This window comes from Taeniopygia guttata, chromosome Z (assembly GCF_048771995.1).
Source record: "Taeniopygia guttata chromosome Z, bTaeGut7.mat, whole genome shotgun sequence".
In the NCBI taxonomy this organism is placed as follows: Eukaryota; Metazoa; Chordata; class Aves; order Passeriformes; family Estrildidae; genus Taeniopygia; species Taeniopygia guttata.
In genome coordinates this window covers 16,245,593-16,269,065 of record NC_133063.1, presented here as the reverse complement: position 1 = coordinate 16,269,065, position 23,473 = coordinate 16,245,593, and the positions used below count along the sequence as shown (strand labels likewise).

Sequence of the window (23,473 nt, the reverse complement as noted above, 5' to 3'; positions counted from 1 at the left end):
CAAAGAATTTCTAATTCTTTTATTTCTGAGGTGATTTAGAAGGAAGCAGAATTTGACTTAGCAGTTAAAGAGAGGTCTATCAGCTACCTGCTTCTCAAAGTCAGAGGTTCTTGCTGGTATCACATGCCAATATTCTCCAAATTCCCTCAGTGCTACATTAAGGCAAGCACAGTCAGGTCCCCATTTCATATCATCATAGTTATAAATGCAGGGTTAGTATAGTCAGTCAGCATCTTCAGATGCACTGAAATTTTTCTGTGGACCCTTTGCATTCATTTCCAAATTCCTAGTATTTAGCAGCAGGGAAGCATCCAGAAATTTTTAGTGTCAGGATATCTGAAATTTTAATTCAAATATACTCTGCATTTTGGCTGAAAGTTATTGAGCTGCAGACATCTTGGTGTAAGTGGCTATGTTTTTATTCTGAAATGACTATAATGTCACTACTAACTTAAATATGATTGGGAGCATCATAGAAAGCTGAGGATGTGGTAATTCCCATTTACTCATTTTTTGAAATTCTGAGGTACTCAAGCAGGCATGATCTTTTGTTATTTCACCATGTCTATTGACTTTCTTTCATGCAGTGGATACCATTACTGCTCAGAAATTAATTATCATAAATCCATGGAAGTTCATAACCTTAGGCTTCAGAAACCACTAGGCAAAAGAACTTTCCTGAAAGACAGAAGTTGTTATACTTTGAAGAAATATCAACATAGTATTATTAACTTATATTTTCCAATTCTAAAAATTAAGTAGAATAATTTACCCACCAAAATAAAGACACAGTAGATTTTTCCAAACCAAAATTATTTTTGGAGAACAGTGAAATTTAAAATAAAAAATCATCTTTCTGCTGAAATTAGAGAGAATTTCCCAAATGAAAATGAGATATAGAAATCAAGTTTGTGTTTACATTTTTTTTTTGTCTCGCAAAGAAATGTGCCAGAATGATAAAAGAGTTACAGTTCAATCTGAAACTTAATTGTATATGATAAACCATGACTTTGGGGAGTTTTTAAACTTCAAGCTCCAAAGTTTCATTGAAGTCTGAATTGGAGAAAAGTTATTTTATTTTACTAGACTCAAACTTGAAGCTAGTTTTCATGCTAAATGTATTTCTAAAGACCTAGAGTACAGAAAAACTGCCATCTGATTAGCAACAATGAAACACAACTGGAACAACAGCAGGCAGCTTTTATATGCCAGGCAACTCTTGTGACTATAAAGGCTTAAATTTAAAATATATATATATGTTAAAAAATATTTAAAAGGAAAATCAAAGGTTGCAGGAGAAATTTTAGACATGTTTTCAAATGGCTCAAGATAATAATAAGGCAAAAGGCAAAAATAGTTCAGCTATTTAGATTAACCATAATTATTTATATTATGAGAATTATTTATCTGGTTGAAAGCACTGGTAATGAACAGACTTCCAGCAGAAGAACAGAATCTGCCTCAGGAACAGTTTGAGATACACAACACGATTGCAATGATGATGATTGGTGAGCAGCAGACCATCATTTCAATACAAAAAGTTTTCCCTTTTATTCTTACAAAAAGGCTTTAAAGACTTCATACATCTAATAACCAGGAATCTTCTGATCTCCATCTAAAACTGTTCATTTCTAATGTGCTGTATGTTATGGCAGTATTCAGTCATGGTGTCTTTCCCCCTCTAATTTGCTAAAGAAGATGAGTCAAACTCATTGACTTTTGTCTTATAAGAGTATATCTTTATTCCCCACACATTCCTTTTGGCTTTCTTTCCTCTATTCATTCCAGTTTATTCTTTCTGAACAAGCCTGAGCACAGGTACAGATAGTATGTGGATGGAATTTCCAGAGGGGCTTGCACAATGGCACTGAATTGCCCATTTCCTCCTGAAAATGTTTTGCTGTGTGTATTCCAGGATCATAACTTTTCCTAGTAGTCTTGCTATACCAAAGACAGTTCTCTTTTCATCAGCTTTTCTAGTATTTCCTCCTAATGAGTTCCCAGTTTACAGAAGAATTTATTAAACACTACATAAATGGCTTTGCATCTCAAATTGTGAACTTTCTCAATTTCTATTAATCCTCAATGTCATCCAGACCCAATTTGTCACATTACTAAGAATATTTCTTATTATTACCTTATTAGCAGGTGTCTAGATTGGGTAGAACATCAGTTCAGGGAAGTCCTTAATATTATTAGAAGAAATTAGCCCTTGATCTCTGTGCAAATCATTCTGTTAATCACCTTGTTATACTCCACCCTTTGTATGCTCATTCATTAGTCTACATTTTATAATTTGACATATAGTTTTCTCAACACAAAGAAGCACCACACATTTTACTTAAGTTTTATCATAAAAAAGACACAGACAAACAGTAGAGACAAACATAACAAGGCATGCTGAGAATCACTTCAGGAAACATACCATTTCCCTCAAAATGGTTCAAGAAATACTGAGAATATTTTCCTGTTATATATAAAAATTAGGGGTTTTTCATTGTTTTTAAAGTATAGTTTATCTAATTTTTGACAGTAATTCAAGTCCTTAAAACTATTGAAAATCATTTGACCTGTGAGTATTTCTAGATGGTCTGATCAGATTTAATGCTCCAGCCTCACAGGCTTACCTTTACTTTGCAGAATTGTACCCTCTCTAAATAAAAACTTCATCAGACATACTAACAGTTGTTACATGGTTTTGTGCAACTTTTTCAAACACATATATTAATAGTGCAGGACATTCTCTTTTGGCTTTTTTTTCCTCCAGTGAAATGTCAGAATTTTTGTGCAGAATGCATATAGGTTTTCTTAGGAAAAGCTACTTGAAAAGGAAAATAAACTTCTGTCAGGAAAAAATTACAAATAGAAAATGTTCAATTTCTGTTGCCTGAGTCCTTTTGAATGTCCCAATCTCAGCTGGTCAAGAAGTGACTACCATAAAAGCTTTTTCAGCTATGTAAACACAAGCCTGGCATCAAATTGCCTTTCTCTAAGTCACACAACTTTCCTGGCAGTCTGTGTTGCAACTTTTGCAGAGGGCTCCCATGTAATTACACCAAATGTGCATGAAATGAAGATGCCACTCCTTTGGTTAAGCACTAGTTCAGCTCTCTTTGGAGCAAGATACCAGGTGTGGGGTCTACATATAAAGGAATATGCTGCAAAATTGGACAGAATTCAGAGAAAAACTGTGAGACTGACTAGTGTTGAAAAATAAGTATAGAACTGACTTGCAAGAGAATGTCTTTAGTTTGTTGAAGAGAAGGTTAAAGGGCTGTCCAGCTGCAGCCTCAAAGTGGATCCCTCACACCAGGAAAAATATAATGGAGGTAATTTTGGAACAGCAAGCAAAATTATTGGAAGACTCAATGATGGGAAGATGACATCATGCAAAAGCTAGACTACAAGCAAGATTCCAGTCTTGATTATGAATATGTGAGGAAAACATGTAGTAGTTTCTTTATGATTTCAAAACAAATTTGATATTTTTGAAAATAAATTGTCATCTATTTAAACCTAAATATTTTATTTGAAATGGAAGAAAATGCCAGAATATACCAGTTTTTGCAGTGGAACTGAGGAGATGGCTACACTGGTTCCATCTGTCCTTAAAACACCTCATTTACTAAATGCGTTTTCTCTGGCATAACACTGTGCAGTCATAATGCAGTTATTTCAGTCTGATTTCTTTTTTCTTCTGTCTTCTATTGTGTCTTATTTGCCTTGCTGACTTTGCTTTTATTTTGTTTCTTTTTTGTGGCATTTATTTATTTATTTATTTATTTGGTTTGGTTTTGTGTTTTTTTTAATTGGTTGATTGGCTGTTTTGTGTTGTTTTTGTTTGTTTTGGTTTGTTTCTTTCTTCCTTTTATTCCAGGAATTGGCCAAGGGGTTCCAGTTGTGGCCCTTATTGTGGAAGGAGGTCCCAATGTCATCTCCATTGTTCTGGAGTACCTGCGAGACACTCCTCCTGTTCCTGTTGTGATATGCGATGGCAGTGGACGAGCATCTGACATCCTAGCCTTTGGTCACAAATATTCTGAAGAAGGAGGGTAAGTAATTTCATAGCATATGTTCTTTCTCTATCCACAGGTTCAATTCAGTGGTAAAGCCGAGCACAGGAAATTATTAACAATATTGTACAGAAGCAACACCTACCTCACATAGCCATTTCCATCTTTGATATGGATGAAATATTGAAGATATTCAGAACATAACAAAACAAGCCTTAAAACAAGCCCCATCTCTGAGCCTGCTCTGCTACAGTCTGGAGAGTCCCAGCTCCCTCAACCTTTCCTCACAAATGAGGTGATCCAGTCCCTTCATCATCTTAGTGGCCCTGCTCTGATAGGGGCAGCTACTCCTGCCCTGGAGAAAATTACTCTGTAGTGTGTCACCACCATATATGAGATTGTTTATGATGGAAAAAATTAATCTGAAGACCCCTTCTTTGCATCCTCTTGCAGAAGTTGGGCTGTACTTTTGGTCTGTTTCTTGCATAGGCCTTTCTCAGGCACCAGTTTACAAGGACCTGGCCCTGCGTTGTAAGAGATCAGTTGCAAGTCAGGCTACAGGCATCCTAGATCAAGAGTAGCAGCATATCCATTAGAAAATGTTGAAGTTTTCTTGGTCCACAGCCTTGTTCCTTACCTGATTGCCATAAGCACTCTCAGAGGGTTTCCAGGTGTTCAGCAATGATCATGGACTTCGTCCTCTCAGACGTTCCCAAAGCAGAACTCAGTCTGATGCCCAGAGTAGAAAATAACAAATAAAGAGAAGATTTAACAACTTAAAAATATAAATCTGTAATACTGAGTTCTAGACCAAGCAGTATTATATGTTTTAGAAGTAAATGTGATCATTAACTCACTCAACCTAAAACTCCTACTGAGAAACGGGTAGTTTACTGCAAATGCTTAAATCCATTTTATATTCAGGTTCATGCTTAGTACAGAATTGCATCTGTAATAAATATGAATGTGCCAGGTTTCACTGAATGTTTGAGAAGTTTTTTCTTTGTTTTCAGTGAACTCACTGATAACGCTTCACATAACCTTACTCAAATATGCTTTATCCTTGTATTTGCTGTGTACATCTACCTTGTCTGTGTTCTGATGTTGCCATAAAAAAAAAAATACAGGAGGAGACTTAATTAATTTATTTGAATATATAAATGGGGCTTGTATGAAAGGATTTTTACAAGGACCTGTAGTGACAGGACAAAGGGCAATGATTTTAAACTGAAAGAGCTTAAGACTGGGTGTAAGTAAGATATTCTTTACTGTATGTTGATGCACTGGCACAGGCTGCCCAGAGAAGCTGTAGATGCCCCATCCCTGGAATTGTTCCTGGCTGTGTTGGATGGAGCTCTGAGGAACTTGGTTCAGTGAAATGTGTCCCTGCCCATGGCAGGGATGTTGAAATTGGATGATCCTTAAGGATCCCCTCCAGCCCAGACTATTCTATGAGTCTGTGAATTTATGATGCTGTGCTATTTCATCATCACAAACTCCTGCCTGTAGGAAAAGCAAGTTATAGTATCAACAGAAGCAGAACAAGTCATTTCTTACCTGAGACTCTCATATCTGGCTTTGTGAAAGGTATTATTCTGTCTTCTTAATGTGGGGGTCCCATTCCATATTGTTTCCTGAAACCTTACTGACCAACAAAATTACTCTTTTATTCTCTTCACCTTTCACTAAAGAGAATGCACAAACTATGAAATTTGCTAAACTAGCTAGTGGAAATTTCTGTGTGTTCATACTAGTTCAGAAAACATCAGTCTGGCATTCCGTGATGTTTTTAATACCAGAAGTAAAACACCAATATCATTATATTTATAAAAATATTTTATCTAAATACATTAGACTTCAGCTGCAAATTGGATCCTTTTTTCCCTCTCTCTAACCTATGTTTGACTAGTGCTTAGTACTATGAGAAGAATACCAAATAATTGCCATGTTAACTGAATTCAGATAGTAGCTTTTTCTTTTGGATATAATCTAGGTAGGTTATACAAAACCGTATTTATTAAACTCTAAATCAAGGTAATGCATCTAAGTTGCATGCAACGTTTAATTCTGCATTCACTGTGCAATCAGACGATCAAGTCAAAAACCTATTTTAATTCTGGCTGCCTGTCGGAAGCAAGGTGTTCTCTGACACACAGCGTATCTTTCAGCCACTAAGGACTGGGTACCTGATTTAAATAATTCAACACTTAGATTTTTAATGGCAGAAACAAACTCACTTGCAGGTTTATATTATTATGCTGATTTTGCACAATCTTAAATTCTAAGTCACAGCAGCCCAACAGGGATTAATTTTCTACGCAAAAAAAAATGTGTGCATGTGTCTACTAAGCACTGCTGTGAATTCTGTGAGCTTTTAAGTTAGTTTGAAAGTTTGTTTCTGTGAGGAGAATAACTATGTCTGGAAATGACAGAGAATAAATACATCTCTCTGCTTGAGTTTTGATTAGTATTGTGCCAATCCACCCATTTAAAGAAATCCTTTAGTGTATAAAGCAATTACCTATCTGCCCAACAGGTCCTTTTGCACTGGGTTTCAAAGAATTGTGTTGTGCCAGTGCCTTCCCTTCTTGCTATTTATTCTTCCTAGAACATTCCACATAGCAGAAAAAATAATGATTTCTTATATTAATGAAGGTGCAGTATAATGCCAATGTTCGCACATCTTTGAAAGGACCAAGATTGAGACAAGTTTCAATCTGTCTTTTAAAGGCCTAATTGTAGGCTTTTTGCATGATAAGGCAGACATTTCACTCCCACAGAAGAGTCTTGGAGTAGGAATTTTCGCTGTGAGTGCAGACTCAGCACAGGAGGCTTGCCAGCACGACCCAGAACTGCGCCACACCGCCTTGCAGGAGGTGCCGCCTGCCGCTCTGCAAGGCACCATAACCACGGCAGAAGGGGTGAAGCACACCCTGAAGGAAAGATGTCTCTGGGGGAAAATCAGTTTGGCAGTCTCATTGTCTCATTTCTCTCACTGAAGTTTCAGGAGGAGGTAAGGCACATGTGCAGTTGTCCACTGAGCTGAGGTTTTAGCATTATGAGTGTCAGATATATAGAACTAACACAGTGAGAGGGTTTAACTTTATTAGCACTTTAATGTCAGAAACTAAATTTTGGTTCCTTGGTCTGGAAAAAGTCTGTAACAGAGTTTTAAGAATTCGGTAGGTGGCTACATTTCAGTACAAGTAAATAAATTTCTCATAAGTAATTTAGTAGAGCTGAGTAAATTCCTGGTACCTTTTACATTTTAATGACAAATAATCTATGTCTACAAGACAACTTAAATAAGAAGGCATCTTAAATGCAACATTCCCCATGTGGTAAATTGGAAGAATTATTTGGCTGCTTTTCACTATTGGCCTTGATTTAAAGGTCAGGTTTTTCAGGCCCTGAAGCACTTATTTTTCCTTTTACTTGAAAATATGATGAACAACATTGAGGGGTGAGAACATAAGATCGATCATAAAAATGTAAATTTAGTCTCTACTAAGCCCTGAGTGAATATCTTTGTTGGTAATAAATCTCCTCCACGAACACCTGGAGTATTTTGGATTGTATAGTCTAGGATGGATGCCTTTTCATTTTATTTACTTGCATAAAAAGCAAAAGCTGAAAGTAAAACAAATGCAAAGTGCAACTGTATAGGAATGTTTTGAAGCTTTTAACTCTCAGAGATTTTTTTTTTCTTTATTAGATACTGACTTTAAAATCAGAGAAACTAAATACTAGGTTACAATTATGTCACTTCTTAGAAAAATACTTCCTTACTGCATGAGAAATCACTTGCAGTATTTGAATGCAGTCTCCAAGCTGAATTTATAGCTACTCTATCAGTTCAACTCCTGCAAGCATGAGACTCTTAAGAGTTCAATTTAATGCCATAAAAATGTACTTCTTGCCGAATGTTCACTTCACTTCTCTGCACTTTAAATGAGCATCCTCATATGAGAATCATTAAAGATTGCCTTTGGACTGATCCTTCTCTGGATCCACTGTGTCATAGGTTTTAGGCTTCAAATCTGAAGAATATTATTTAAATCCCTTTTTGCTAATAGGCAAAATACAGGAATTTTTCAACTGGAGCAAAAGGGAACATAGTATGATATGATTCTTCAGTATCCCCCATGGTCTGTACCACATCACAGGGAATCATGGGTCCAAATCAAGTCTGAATTAATTTATAAAATTATTTTCACATTGCATATTTTTATAACATTACTTTTATCTTGTAACAAAGTACTTTGCAGATCAAAACCAGGACACAAGAAGGTCAATTTGTTGACTTTGGGAGGGTCAATGTATTCATCTCTCTTTTGGTGAAGAAACAACCATTCAATAAACTGTGGTCAGGGAAAAATTATGTACAAAAACTACCAGTGAAGCTGATTCCTCATAAAAGCACACAGAAATCATCCCTGTTTGAATAACATGAAGGAATAATTACACATCATTTATTTTATTACAAATAATAATAATTATTATTTATATATTACAAATTATTTATTTTCTGTCTTTTCACAAAACAATTATATACAAAATGTGTGGATTTGAAAATGTGTAAGATATTCAGCCAGTCCTGCAAAGTTACACAACTGTATCTAATTTGTAATCCAGTGGAAAAAAATATAAGCAGAGCCTTTGGTCATGTTTCTTACATAAGGTGTGAGAGTCTAGAGTGCAAATCATAATTAAAACAAAAAATTCCCTAAGCTTCCTATAAAGAAGGGCGGGGAATAGTTTTCATATCCCACTGATATTTTATAGATATATTCAGCTTACCTTGGAAAAAATACTTCAAAAATGAAAAGTTAGATAATGTGCAATTCATTTAGTGAAGTGTATTTTTTAAAAGCATTTCAAAGCAGTTTTAGAACAACACATTTTTAGAAATCTATAATGGAGCTGCATTTTGAAAGTGGGCTAGTGCATGATCTTTTAACTTTCTAGTACATTGTATGATTTCTGTACTAAGAATCTTTGAAGAAAAAGAAAGTTAAACAAATTAGGTGGTGGGTTATATGCCAGGTCTTTCTCCAATGATCACTACAAAATCATATGCCATGAGTTTGAAAGATTAAGTGAAATGTCTCTTATCTCCTCAAATATTAAGCATAGCTTAAAAAAAAATATTTCTGAGGAGAGAGTAGGCCAAAATGTTGTCATCTGTCTTCTGCATCAGCCAAAGCAATGAAGAAAGTTTTGCTTTACTCTTTAATCATCCAGTATGTCTTGGACAGAAACTGCGATTGCCTTTTTTCTTTGTCAGTTCAGGTTTTTGAAGTGGCCTCTCCTGATTGATCCTAAACAGTGAACCATAGTAACATAGAAAAGTTTTGATTGGTAGGCATCTTTAGTGGTCATCAAATCTGATTCCCCTGCCCTGGGCATATTCATTTTCAAGTAGATCAGGCTGTTCAGAGCCCTCTCTGATCTGACCCCAAATGTTGGCAGTGATAGGGCACCTACCAGCTCTCTGGGACACCTCTTTCACCATTTTATTATCCACGTTGTAAACATCTTTTTATTTATACCTCATCTAAATCAACACTCATTCAGTTTAAAAAACATTGTTCTTGTTCTATTGCAACAGGCCCTGCTCCTACGTCTGTCCCTATCTTTCTTACAGGCACTCTACAAGCGCTCAAAGGCTTTAATAAGGTTTCCTCAGAGCCTTCTTTTCTCCAGGCTGAACATCCCCAACTCTTTCAGCCTTTCCTCACATGAGAGCTCCTCCAGTCCTCTGATCAACCACAAGGCTTCCTCTGGACCTGCTCGAGCACGTCCGTGTCCTTCCTCTGCTGGGGACCACAGAGCTGAATGCAGCACTGCAGTGGTGTCTCACCAGAGCAGAAGGACAGAATCCTCTTCCTTGCCCTGCTGCCCATGGGACTTTGGATGCAGCTCAGGACACAGTTGTTTTTCTGGGCTGTGAGTGCACACTGTTGGCTCTTGTCCAGCCCTTCACACAGCAGACCCCCAAGTCCTTCTCCAGAGGGCTGTTTCTGATCTTTTCATCCCCCAGCCTGTCTGCTCTTGGGGGTTGCTCCAGCCCAAGTGCAGGCCTTTGCACTTGTCCTTGGTGAGTTGTCAAATACCTCGGCCTTTTCTTTGTACATCTTTGTGAGTTTCCAAGCCTTGCTTACCAGATGGGGTAAATTATTTCTTCAACCTTCCTTTTCTCACTGACATACCTGTAGAAACCCATCCTGTTATTCCATGTATCCCTTGCCAAGTTCAGCTTCCTCTTTGTCTTGGCTTTCCTCACCACATCCTGCATAATTGGGCTGTGTTCCTAAACTCTGCCGAGGTAAACCTTTTTCATTGATGATACATTTTCTGACTTTTTTGTTTTGTTTTGTTTAACCAGCAGGCATCCACTCCTATGTGGTGGTCTTTTGCCTTCCTTGCCCTGATTCTTTCACCTGGGGCTGAAAGGCCTTCCTTGCCTTTCTTTCACATCATTCATGCTGTACAGAAAGTGTCCTTAGAGATCTGCAGCTCTGTTCCTCTCTTTGAGGGCAATTTCCCAGTGCAGCTCTGCTGCCCAGAGAGCCACTTCCTAGCTGGTCCTATTGACTAACTCCTTGAGCCAATTCAAAGGTTTTTTCTTAAAATTCGAGGTCTTGACTTTTCTGGAAAGCCATATAGTTCAGTTCTGATAATCTGATATGTCAAAACTAAAGTTGAAAACAAACAAACAAACAAAATATGCGCACACACTCTTAAGCAACAATTATGAGTAATTTTTTTTCTGAAAATAAATGTAAATAACTCTACGTTAGATGACAGATTTTTGACATTAGCTACCTAAATTCCATCAGCAAACCAGAATCTCTGGGAAAGAAAAAAAAGCTGAATAGACATGGACTGGTAGAATTATAAGCATGTCTTATATATTTAGAGAATGAAAGAACAGTTTCAAACTATATGAGGAAGAAAAAAAAACAGGTTACACGATTGTTCTGTAGTTGTTTAGGCAGAAGCAGTATTCTTTCCATGTCAAGTAAGTGGAATTTAGAGAATTATGCTATCAAAATGCCCCAAAAAGGATTTTTTTACCATGTTGCAAAATATTTTTAGGACTGAAACGTATTAGAAAGATGACAAAAATACTGTCTTCTTCTGACACTATTCAGTCTGTGATGACTTTGATGGAAGTCGTAAGTGTAGTGTTTCAGTCTTGTAAAGTGGGCCCATCTCTTTTCCTGAATCTAGAACAAAGCACCCATGATTTTAAAAAGCATGGATTTAAGGCATGTGTGTAAGAAATATAGTGCTGTTTGTAAAGGAGATAAGTCATCCTGTTAGCATTCAGAAACACATAATCACGGGATATGATTATATGCACGTGCTTTTCTTAAGAGCTCTGGGAGTCGGGGTACAAACCCAAATCTGACTCTGAAAATAAGTTTCGAACTGAACGTATTTTATACCCTATTGTTGTATAACTTACACATTAATTATTAAACTTACATTGTTCTATTGTATACTATATATAGTAAATACATGTTCTATTGACCTGAGTTTATAGTGATCTTTCTTAGGTCCATAACCACAGTTTCATATGATTATTCTTTCTGATTAAACAGTAATTATATTTAATTACTAAACAGTCGTCACATCTAACAATTATATCAATTGTCATGTACTAGCTACACAGTACTATTTCTCCCTGTGCTAAAGGTATTTACCTTTCCAAGGCCTACTAAGTTTATTTTTTTCTGTTAACCCTATATCTCATGATTTTAAAACTCTTTTACTATCAATCCCCCCACTTGCAAGTCTCAGTTGTTTTGCTCACACTACTCTGTGAAATTACTTGTTTAACACAATTTAGATTTGGTGTCTGCCTTGTAGATTTAGCCTTTAATACCATGGAACAGTTTCTGTTTGTCCCAGTTGGACTACACAATTGGGAATTTTGATTTGAGATCTTCTAACATTTATAGACTCCTAAGGAATAAAAGTGACACATTCTTGATATAACTGATTTCAGTGCACACAAAGCTATGATTACTTTACTGGAAAGATTGCTGTTTTGTTTATGTTTCTGATTATAATCACTTCAAGTTTTTGATCTCACGAAGACATTGAATAGGCTTGATGTAGATTTGCAGACCAAGGAGATGTTAAAGAAAAATATTTAGTGAGGGTAGAAAACTGCATAAATCAAATTATGACTACAGGAAGCTTCTGAGCAGTAGTACTTCAACAGATGTTTTACCCAGTAGTTGAGGAAGCACTTGTTGATTTTTGGGTTTCAAAATTCTGTATCTTTCACATGAAATTTGCTTTTCCTGCTGCTTAAACTAATGCTATTATAGAGTCTTTGAGAACTTTAATTCAAGAAAGAAAAGTGATGATTGCTCAGACACAATTCTGCTTTCACTCAATGCAACTTTCTCTTACTTTCTGTGTGTGTTGGCCTGAAAGAGAGGCAATTTCTGAAATGAAATTTCAGATTTGGATTCTACATATTTTTTTAAGGAAAATTAAATTATTACAAGAAAATGGGATGGTTTATATCCCAGGAACTTTGGAAATGTTCTCTGGGATTTTAAATTTGAGAATCTTCCTAGTCCATGTATTTTTTCATATAATTTTCCTGCTCTTTCCTATATTTCACTTTCATATATAGTTTCCAAAGAAATTAGATATTTATATGAATCTCTTTAACTTCTCCAGGTGATGTTTTTAGGAAACTTGTTCACTGTGAATAACATCTTTTTTCTTCGTTCATTTGAAGGATGGAAAATTGCATAGTTCTGATCCACTTATAAATACATTGATAGGTCCATTTTGTTTAAATTTGGTTAAAGCAAATTTCCAACGCCTTTTTTCAAGAGCTAAAATCAGAATTTATATTATATATGACCTACTAGCCTGCAATTCAAAGTATATTAGTGCTTGTCCGGGTATCAGTCTTTTCAAGCTGCTTCTCTTTAGTCCTACATTTCTGCCTGTATCCTTGACATCTTGTTTCATGTCCCCATGTGCTTGCAGCATCTTTGCTCCTCTACAGGAGGTCAGATTATCTCTCTTATAATTTCCATACAGTGAGTCCTCTGCTGCTAGCTCCAGTGTTGTCCAAGAGGGCTGGAAGTTTTAGCTCATCATGTATTGCCTTTTTGTGAAGGAGGTGGGTCATGCTGCAGGGAAGGAGTATGCTTACATGCTGCCTAATGTATGAGTAGTAGATGCAGGGTTGCTGCCTCTCCAGTATCCCAGGAAATAGCACATCCAGGGGCCAGACTTCTCCTAGATGAAAACCAGAAGTGCAGAGGTAGACTTACCACTTAGAGGGAGTCTGTGATAAAGTAGAAGACAACAGAAGAAGCCAGGAATAGAAAGAGCAGTGATCCATCCACACAGCATGGTCGAAAATCCCATGTAAACTCATTTTAATCAGAACACATTGGCATATGTCTTCCAGGCTTCTTTTTGAAGTCAAAGTTCTATTCAACAGGAATATTTACTGCCAAAATCAAATTCACGTGGAAGAGAACACATGCATTCCATATACCAGATCTTCTATATACTTCCATGCACCTCATTCCCATTCCTATTTGTTGTCTCTTCTAACATGTTTGCTGCAGGTATAAAGACTAAATAATGAAATCAGATTTGAAATTCAGTGGTGTAGTAAGTATCCTGCAGTCTCATTTGTGCCTTTTCACTGTGGAGTAGTGCAGGCAACTTTAGCCAATTGTACGCAAAAATGAAGGATTCAGTCAGTGTTCCTCCCAAAGCAGCTGCCCTTAAGTTAACAATGGCTTTTAGATACCTGCTGCTCCCGATATTTCTCTGCAGTTGCTGCAGGACTAAATTTTTTTTTTTTCCATCTTCTGGCCTAAAGTATAAGACATGAAGATTCTCTGATTTTCACTCCACTGGATGACTTATCCCATAAAATATTCCAACTTAGCTAATTTGAAACACTGAGATATAATTTTTAAGTGAGAAAACTAGTCTAGTATAGAAGCATCAAAGGATACATGTTCTAATTCAAAGCCCACTATTTTGTAATTTTGACATTGAGAACTGAAATGTTTCACCCAGAAAAGTCCTGAGAAATAGGGGTTTTTTTATGAAGATGTAGGTAGCAGTTGTATTTCATATACCATTACTATTTGTTTCTGCTGTTGGGCCACTTTTTGCAAGTGCTGACCTTAGCACTGAGAAGTAATATTAAATGGGTTCTCTTGAGCTTCACGAAGATCAACATAGCCAACATCAAAATGTTTTATTCGAGTGGAGTGAAGAACAGAGAAATTTGTTTGTTTGCTTGTGAAGTCCTGTGTAGCATCAGTAGGGTGAGTTGACATATTCAAACTAAAACCAAATTCACTGACAACATAAATGTTCCCAGTTTCATAAAATTAACCATGAGTTGAACTTTTCTAATTCACTGATAGAAAGGAGTCTTCAGTTAAAAGTGTTGGTCTCCCTCAAATTCAGACAGTTAGTGTGGTTCTTGTTAGGAAATCCCACTGAGCTGATAGTTTGAATGACCTTCTGTCATGCAATATGTGGGAACTGATTTGAAAACTTTATGGATGAGGGACCTCAGCAAAATCAACATTTTCTCCTAGAACAGTATTTTACAATTTATCTGTTATGGTTTCAGCAATTCCTGGTTTTGAAACCTGCCCAAAACAACCTTCAGTGATCTGTAGACTCATTTTTTTATCTTTGTCCCCAAAAATATTTGAAATGAAGTTACAGTGTTCATTCATGTCTATTTTTTTACTTAATCTTTTCATTTTGAATTTCAGACTTATCAACGAGTCTTTGAGGGACCAGTTGCTAGTTACCATCCAGAAGACTTTCACATACACCCGAACCCAGGCACAGCACCTTTTCATTATCCTCATGGAGTGCATGAAGAAGAAGGAGCTGGTATGTCGAGTTCAATGCATTGTTTTGATCAAGTCTTTTATGTGCCTGTTGGAAGGTGTAATAAATCTGATCTCTGTTATCCAGACTCTAAAGTGATATCATTCTGACTTTTGTTTGCTTTACTCAATATTTTTGCATTTAAAGTGATTAATTAAAGTGTTAATTAATTTAAGTGACTAATGTTGTTCCCATTTGTTAATTCCTCTACATTTCCTCTGACAACATAGAATCCAGCTAGTAGGATATGGATATTACTATTTTTCAGTCATCATTAAGCATATCATGACTGCAATTCTGCTTCATGCAACTACAGAAAGGAGAAGAAGGCATAATTATGCAACTGTCCCTGGGATTGTGTTTTAAAGATGCTGTAGAGTTGCAGAAGTATCATGAGGGCTATTGCCTTACTGTGGAGATACATGACATGAAAGGAAAGCAGCTTGTCTCTGAGGCTCATGTTCTGCAGTAACAAGGCTATCCCTTGAACATATGTTTGTATTCTCTTGAAGAGCACAAGATCTTTCAACAGTGTCTTGGAGATCAATGAGGCTGCTTTTGCAGAAGCATTTTTGAAGAAAAAGTGAAACGATATGCAGAATAAATAAATAGACTCCACAATTTGGGGTAGTTATGAAGTGGGTATGTATTGTCAGCACCCAGCACAGGTGAGATAGCTCTCCAAGACCTGTGCCCTGAGCCTCAGTCTGCCCAAACTTTTATTCCCAAAGGTGTTCCATATGCAGTACATTGCACAACTTTTCATGCATATTCAACCCCTGGCCCTGTCTGTCTTCTCCTCTCATGCTAAATAGGTCCATGCCCTTCTAGGCACGTGTGGTTTGTCATGGTGGTCCTGCAAGGGTCTCTCAGTGGTCCCTGAGGCTGAGGATCATGGTCTTCCTCATGGTTGAACTTTTGAACTCTTCCTCTCTGCGCGTGCGCTTTTGGTCCTTCGGTGCTTATCTGAGTACTGTCTGTCAGTCTTGATAGGCAGGAGCCTCTTTATTTGGGTTCTTTGTATTTTCAGTCCTTTTTCGGTATTGTTCTTTATGCAAGAAGCTTTAGTAATTTGCATTTTCTTATGTCCTTTTGTACTTTGGCAGAGGTTTCTTAAGTGAAAGGTTAAAATTCAACACATAACTCTACAAGCTAGAACATAAATGCTTAATTCATTTTGCTAACTTAAGTGAATTCCAAAAATCTCTGTTTCAAAAGCAAATTGAAAAAAAACTGTGATTAATTTCTGGAGGATTTTGTCACAAACTGACTGGGCAGACATGCTTCAATTTTATAACTTAATCTTTCTTATAAGGTTTGGAGTTGGTTCACATCACAGCTTCTAGGAACTCCAGGTAGATGCCTGGAGTTCACTGTTACAGCAATTCACTTTAATGCCCTAAAGTGAATTGCTGTAACAGTTCTGATCAGGGACTAGCAGAGTGAATTTTTTTGGCTTACAGCATTAATTTTTTTGTGGCCATTTCAGTAATAGTAGTAATAGTAGTAGTAGTAGTAGTAGTAGTAGTAGTAGTAGTAGTAGTAGTAGTAGCAGTAGCAATAATAATACTTAATTATGATAATAATAGCACTTCCTTGTATACCAGTTTTCTGCTTATAGACATAAAAACCATACTTACAGATAGAAGATAAAAGAAAGGAATGAGGAAGAGAGAGAGGAAGAGAGAGAGGAGCACAGGGGCAGGAACAAAAAAGGAATGATGGATAGAAAACAGAGGCAGATGTTGAATTATCTAGACTAGAAAAATATAATTCTTGATTATTCCTGACATCAAAATCCAGAACAGGTTGTCAGGCTTTGAACAAACCCTGCTACTGAGAAATAACTGTGAAGATTCTGTCTGCAGTATTCACATTAAGATTTTTTGTCCACTCAAGGTTGCATATTTGTTACAGGTTTCTTTGCAGATATGCAACATCTGTAACCACTGACATTCTCCACCTACTAATCCTCTGAAGAGCTATTAGTCAGGAGATGGTGTGCCCAAAATTAAGTAGCCTGAATTTGAATTTGTAACACTAGCTTAACTATATATAAAGATAATACATTAGAACTGTTGTTTCTGTCTAGTACCTAAGTTGTACTCAGCTAATTGGAGCATTGTTATGCTAGAAAGATTTTATGTCTGAGGTGTGGCTGCTAGGCTAATGGTGTCCTGTAAAACTCACAGCCTCTTATATGTATGTAAAAGAAAGGTGGTGCACATGGTGCTGAAGGCAGCATAAACAGAGGAAATGGATGACCTTGGGGTTGTGAAGTACTTCCAGGGGTGAGTGGTGACTTCACTGTTCCTACAAAACCAGATGCTTCGCATTGCCACATCTGTCCCAGCTTTTGTCCTTCCTTGAGCTCGACCCTCTGATTTGGTTGTTGACTTAAGGAAAAACACTGCTTGATTAACTGACCATCATTAGTCTGATCAACCCCTCAAAAAACAGAAGGAAGATGCAACAGATTGTCTCAGAGAGCTCAGCAGCAGCTAAATTAATCATGGCTATTTTCCCTATGTTCGTGGTCAGTGTGTCTGCCTATCTGATTTTGCAGCTGTTGGATTAATAGACCACAAAGTAGACAGTGCAGGAGAGGCTTGTCTTATTTCTGTGTGCCACTAAATAATTGAGTGCAAACCGGGTACAGCCAGGAAGATGCTCATAAAGTACATCAATACAGCTGAATCACAGATGGGGAGAACAAAAATAAAATGCAAGTAACAAATGCAAGGAACAAAAAGCTTTCTTGGAAATAATTGTTCCTTCTCTACCTGCTTAAAATGTGTGAAAAGTCTGGCATCAGTTATATACATCTGATACAAGTGTTGTAGCCAGTGAAAAAGCAGAATCATAGCAAAAAATTACCCCTTTTCTCAGATCATGAGATTTTTCAAGTTCTGACATTTTGGATTTCACTCTTAAATAATGAATTGTATGCCCAGGAAGTATCATCATCATCATCATCATCATCATCATCATCATCATTATAGATAAAAATTAGTCCAGCCAAATAAAAATGAAAAATAAAAAATTTATTTAGGATCTAATTCTATCTAGCCAGCCACGAGGGAAAAGGACAGTGCCGATCCCGGGATCAGCACTGTGCGTGGACAGGAAGGGCGCCTCTCGGCAGAGGTTCCCCTGGACACCCACACCACCCTCCTGGACCCTACAGTTCTTATAGGAAATTTTCTGCCTGAGGCGAGGATTTCAGCCATCCACATTTTCTTTCTATTCAGAGTCCCACATATTCATAAAATTCTTTTCTCTGAGTCAAAGTTGAAAAATCCAAGTCCAGGCATGGACAATCCTCCCTGATGGAGTTATGGGAACCAGGAATTGTGGCATTCAGATACATCAGCCTGGAGGACTCCAGCGATCCCAACCTCGGGTCATTACCAGGATGATCAGCTCCCAGGCATTCCAGTATCACCCTTTGGAATAGCCCATCTCCGGCAAGCCACATGTATTAGATTGTAAATGAGGCTTTGTCCAAGAAAACCAGTTTTGGTGTAACCAGTATGTGGGGGGGCAGCTCACAGTGCTGGCGAGTGTGCTTTGCAATAACAAAATATTATACATGTCAAATCATATTTCCTTTAATCAAATACAACAATATTACATTGGCGCAAATTATAACCAACATACATATCAATATCATTATTATTATTATTAGTAGTAGTAGTAGTAGTAGTAGTAGTAGTAGTAGTAGTAGTAGTAGTAGTAGTAGTAATGTTCCATTTACTTGATTAAGTTTCAATTTTTCATTGAATAAAAGCTGAAGTACACATAATGAATGATAAGGTGAGGCCCTAGAAGGGCCTTAGTTGTGCAAGACAGAGGAATTTTTTCTTCTCAATTCAATGGATAATTTTTATGAAATTACATACTTATCTGAGTTGACGTTGCAAGCATCAGAGTTTTGTTCAGAAATGTATTTGGACTAAGGAGCTTAATGTGGGCTAAGGTATAAAAATCTATTTAAAATTAAGTAGACTACACATGTCAGTGTACATATAGCTTGTTATAGGTAAAAGTGATTGAGTCAAATTAATAATTATTAAAAATAGTTTTCATTCAGCTATCAAAATTCGGTCTAAGACAGCCACAATAAAAAGGACAGTGCCAAGCCCGGGATCCCATTCAAGCGGTTTTTATACAGCTTATTCTGCCTGAGGCAGAGTTCCCGGCAGTCAGGCTTTTCTTTCTTTTCATCGACCCACATATTCATGGAGATTCTTTTCTCTGTGTTGAGTTGAACAAAACCATGTCCAGAGAGCAATGTATGTTCACGATTGAGTTACTGGAACTTGGCATTGAAATGTATCTTTCCAGTAGCTCCAGCTATCTCAATTTTAGATACTTATCGAGACAATCATCACTTGGGAGTTCCTCGGATCACCTTGGGGAGCGACCCAATGAGCCACGTTTATTTGTTTGCCAATGAAGTCCTCCTCCCTCTTGTCAGCGGTGGTTTCGACATGTGTGAGGCAATCCCCTGGCTCTGATTCGCGTGCTTAAAACTTTATACAAATATTTCTCGGCAATATAACATATTATATCTTTATAGGCACAAATTATCCATATCACACATAACAAGCTGTAGATTGCAAGGGCGGGATAGTATTTTGTAGCTTATTTATGGAGATTCTCTACTGACGCATTCACATAGACTTCTTTTGAAAAGTTTATACCAAGACCTATGCTAAAATTTATTTATGCTAAAATAGGAGCATGAGGGCTCACCAGAGCTAAGCAGTCAGGAAGCAGGCTAGGAGACCTCACTTCAGACCATCCCTGAAGAACACATTATTTTGGGTCAGAAGTCTGTTTTCAGCTTTTAAAGGAGTATTTACTTCTGTCTCAATAAGCAAATTAGTCTTACTATTTTCCCTTAAAGACAGTAAATCTGGTATCTGAGTTTTCTGGCAAATACAGGCTGCTCTACTCTTTTGGGAGCACTTCATTTTGAAGCTTGGGTTGGCATGTTGCTGGATTGATTTTTTCACAAATCATTATGTGAATTTTTCAGAAGCCAGAATGTGTTTTCCAGCAAGCTGCATGGGTCTGTCTGTGGAGCTTCATTGTACAACCACTCGGAAAGGCCACTTTGGCAAGCCAGAAAGATTTTTGTCCTCTCACTTATGGCAGTGGGAGATGTTTGTCATAAAACTAATTTTTTTTATGCCAAAATAGAGTTTTAAGAATGAATACACCTAATCTTTTATTCATTTAATAGAAAATGGAAATTCTGAATCAGGATAGGTCCAGTCTAATCACCCTAGTAAGCACCTTAGAAATGTCACATTAACTTCAGCAGTAAAGTGCATGCCACCTGCTGGTCAAATTTGTTTTCTTATAACTACCATGGCCATTTTCCACTTAATTTTCTTCCTTGGATAGTTGATGTTTCAGTGACTACATTAAGCAAACTGATAGCGTCATTGCTTGCTATTGCATTACAGGAAGGAATTGCACAATGAGGAGAGTGTGGTCAGTGGACATAGGTTTGTGTGCATCCATTCATTCATGGAACGTATTTCCACAATGAGGCAAGAGATACAATTTGATTTGTTTCCCACTAAAAGAAAAAAAATCTCTAGCTCATGGCAGCAAGTAATATATATTTTCCTCTTGCCTCTACTGTTCCTGTTGCTCCTGTAACACAGTGTATGGTTGCTGCGGCAATCATGATGGCTGCTCAGAGACAGTGCAAACCTCACTTCAGCTTTGTGCTGCAGATGGGTATGGCAGTAGGGAGTTCCAGATGACTTAACATATGACTTGCAGTTCTGGTGCTGTCAGGTTGAAACAAAGGAGATGTCATGCTATAGTAACTGAGTGCATTGCACTGAGAGCAAGACAACCTGTGTCTTTCAGGTGCTTGCTATTTATCCTGCTTTTATGTCAAACAGAGGTGGATCCCCTTTTCCCCAAAATACACAGTGCGTCAGAAGGCTGCCTTGCAAGACCAATATTCAAATGCCAATATTGCCACACTTATCTAGGGCTTTGACTCTTAATGGTTACTTACACAAAGTACTAGGAAGCTGTTGAGTCATTGTTATGTCCTGGTCCACTTGGAAAAGGTTTGATTTACTCTGAGCAATGCATGGGAGAAAACCCAAAATTCTTTGGAGGTTCAATATTGAACTTTTACTTGCAAACTTTAGAACTTTAAAGTAGAATGAGATACTTGGCTAATTTTAAAATGTAGCAGTTTTGATTAGAAATTCAACAGTATAAAAGCATACAAATTAACACTTAAAAATTTATAAAGGAAAAGAAAGAAAAGGAGAGTATAAGATTAGAAAAGTGTATATTCACTGCCTGTGGATCCAGAGATGATTGCAATTTCTCTATCTGTTGGTTGAGACGATGATTGCAGTCTTGATCCATTGGGGCTGGGGAAAACCCATGCAGCACAAAGTCCAGTGGGTTAATACTATACTCAGGCTCAGTGGGAATGCATAGGTACCTCTGCTGGAGCAGGGAGTTTTAGACAGAAAATGTAATACTGTGGATCATGGGGCACAACGTTAGAGCTGCCTCTTAATTCAGCATAGTTGAGTCAATTATCAGAAAGGATGAGCACCCTCAGGCTATGTGGGAAGCTGAGCCACTCATGTAAGGACATTGGCATGATAAAAAGCACTATCCCACCTTGCAGGATTTGCCTCCTGTCAGCATCTTCCCTTATCTTGTTCACGATCCAGCTGTAGTGTCCAGAGATGTCTCTGTAGTGGACAGAGATAGGTGTGTACCCCCTTTGCAGTTACTTGGAGCATCATCAGATAAGAATCCTCAGGTTTTGCAAATGGCCAGTTGTTTGAGTCATCAACATTCCAGCATCTCACAGTGATTTAGCAGTTTCTTGTCTATATGGACTACATATAGTAGTCCTTGATGGATTGACTGATCCTTGATGGGTTCCGATCTGTGTGACAGAAAAGGCTACTGTAGCAAACCTGTCCATGTTTCTGGAAGAGTTTTTACAAGAGCTTGACTTGATATATACTACTGAAAAAAAATGTTGTGCTTTTCAGCTGGATATGCAGGCTCAGTGAATTCATATGCTAGTTAAATATTGGTTGCAACTGTTTGTTAGCATACACTTTGATCTGAATTAAATATTAGCTAAATCAGATGGACTTTTAAGAATTTACCAGTATATTGTCACTTGATTTCTCCGGCCCTTCCCAGACGTTAGAAATTCATTTAGGTATGGTTTTTTCAATAAATTTTTCTTCAGAAACAATAAAATCATCTCAGCTAATGTTTTTTAGTACTGATGTCATTTTTTCTCTTAGAGAGGAACCTGAAGAGGGCTTGGTGTCTTCTCAAACAGTAAAAGAGTCAACTGTAGCTCTTGCAGCATAGCTGCTGTGAACATATAATTTAGCAACAGGCATTTGGAGCTGGAAAGCATCATGTAACTGCTGGCCTGCTGGTTGCTAAAAAGCTTTCATTTCTCCCATGGAAACGCTCTGTGAGATTTCCAACATAAAGTGGAATACACTTTGTCCTCTTGTGTCCAAACTGATGTGCCAATCCACTTCAGGAATGACTGTGAAACTCTGGTAATTTTGGAGAAGGTTAAACCTCCTATCCAGCCCATACAAATCAATAGGATTAACCTAGTACTTAGGTTCTACCTCTGTAAGTGTTAAGATAACGAGTACTGGGTTTTAATTCTGCAAACCCCACCCGATTTCTTTTATGGTAAAGAACTAAGACCATATTTTGTGTTTTCAGCTTCCAAGAAGCCAGATGAAGTTAGCTGAAGTTAGTCATTGACTTCACAGAGAACAAAAATCTAATGCGAGTAGTTTTTTTTTTCATTTCATTAATTCAGAGAACAACTTTCACAAGAAAAATAAAACAAACAAACAAACAAAAAACCCCATCAACCAAACAAATGAAAAGAAAACACCACAAAGACAGCTGTTATATTACTCAACTGAACCCTGGATAAGCTTTTGATCATACCATCTGCTTTTTAGCTACTGTCAGATGAGGGAAGGCATCTGCTAATAGAAACTAAAAAAATGTCAGACGTACCACAGAAGCAGAAGCGTACAATTTAGTTATTGGGTCCATCCTGAACTTCTGCTGTGCCATCCTCACATCTGGAATATATCTGCAAAGACCAATATTTCTTCTATAGCTTATATTCAGTAAGCAAACGTTTTCTGTTTTATCTGGTGCATACAGTGAAGTCGTCTGATAGATACCAAAGCAACTTACTACCAATCTTTTTACTTCCTATCTTCCTACATATTTTGTGGTTACAATTGCAGCTACAGAAATAAAATTTAGAATGTTTCTTTTCCCTCTAAATTGTTAGCTTTTGAAAATATCCATTATCCCATTTACACTATTAACAGCCATACTGGGAAATACACACTGAATTGTTATACAGGTCTGTAAATTTTCTAGTTAAGGAAATTGAAGGCAAAACAGTACTTAGTGACAAAGCAAAATTCCACATTAGATAATATAATTTTTGCAATCAGGGAATTGGAAGGGTC

At 37.2% G+C, this 23,473-nt stretch overlaps 1 protein-coding gene across 9 annotated transcripts in view; it reads left to right on the top strand.

The window, feature by feature from the left end:
• TRPM3 (transient receptor potential cation channel subfamily M member 3) overlaps positions 1-23,473 on the top strand; it is a 400,684-nt gene that overhangs the window by 293,803 nt on the left and 83,408 nt on the right. For 8 of the 9 annotated variants that reach the window (XM_072922315.1, XM_072922316.1, XM_041711361.2 and 5 more), the window contains exons 7-8: positions 3,878-4,052; positions 14,810-14,933. In XM_072922315.1, coding sequence (XP_072778416.1) covers positions 3,878-4,052; positions 14,810-14,933 — 299 coding nt within the window. Of the gene's footprint in view, positions 1-3,877; positions 4,057-14,809; positions 14,934-23,473 lie in introns of those variants that run through there. The other variant, XM_041711364.2, reaches the window with a different exon arrangement.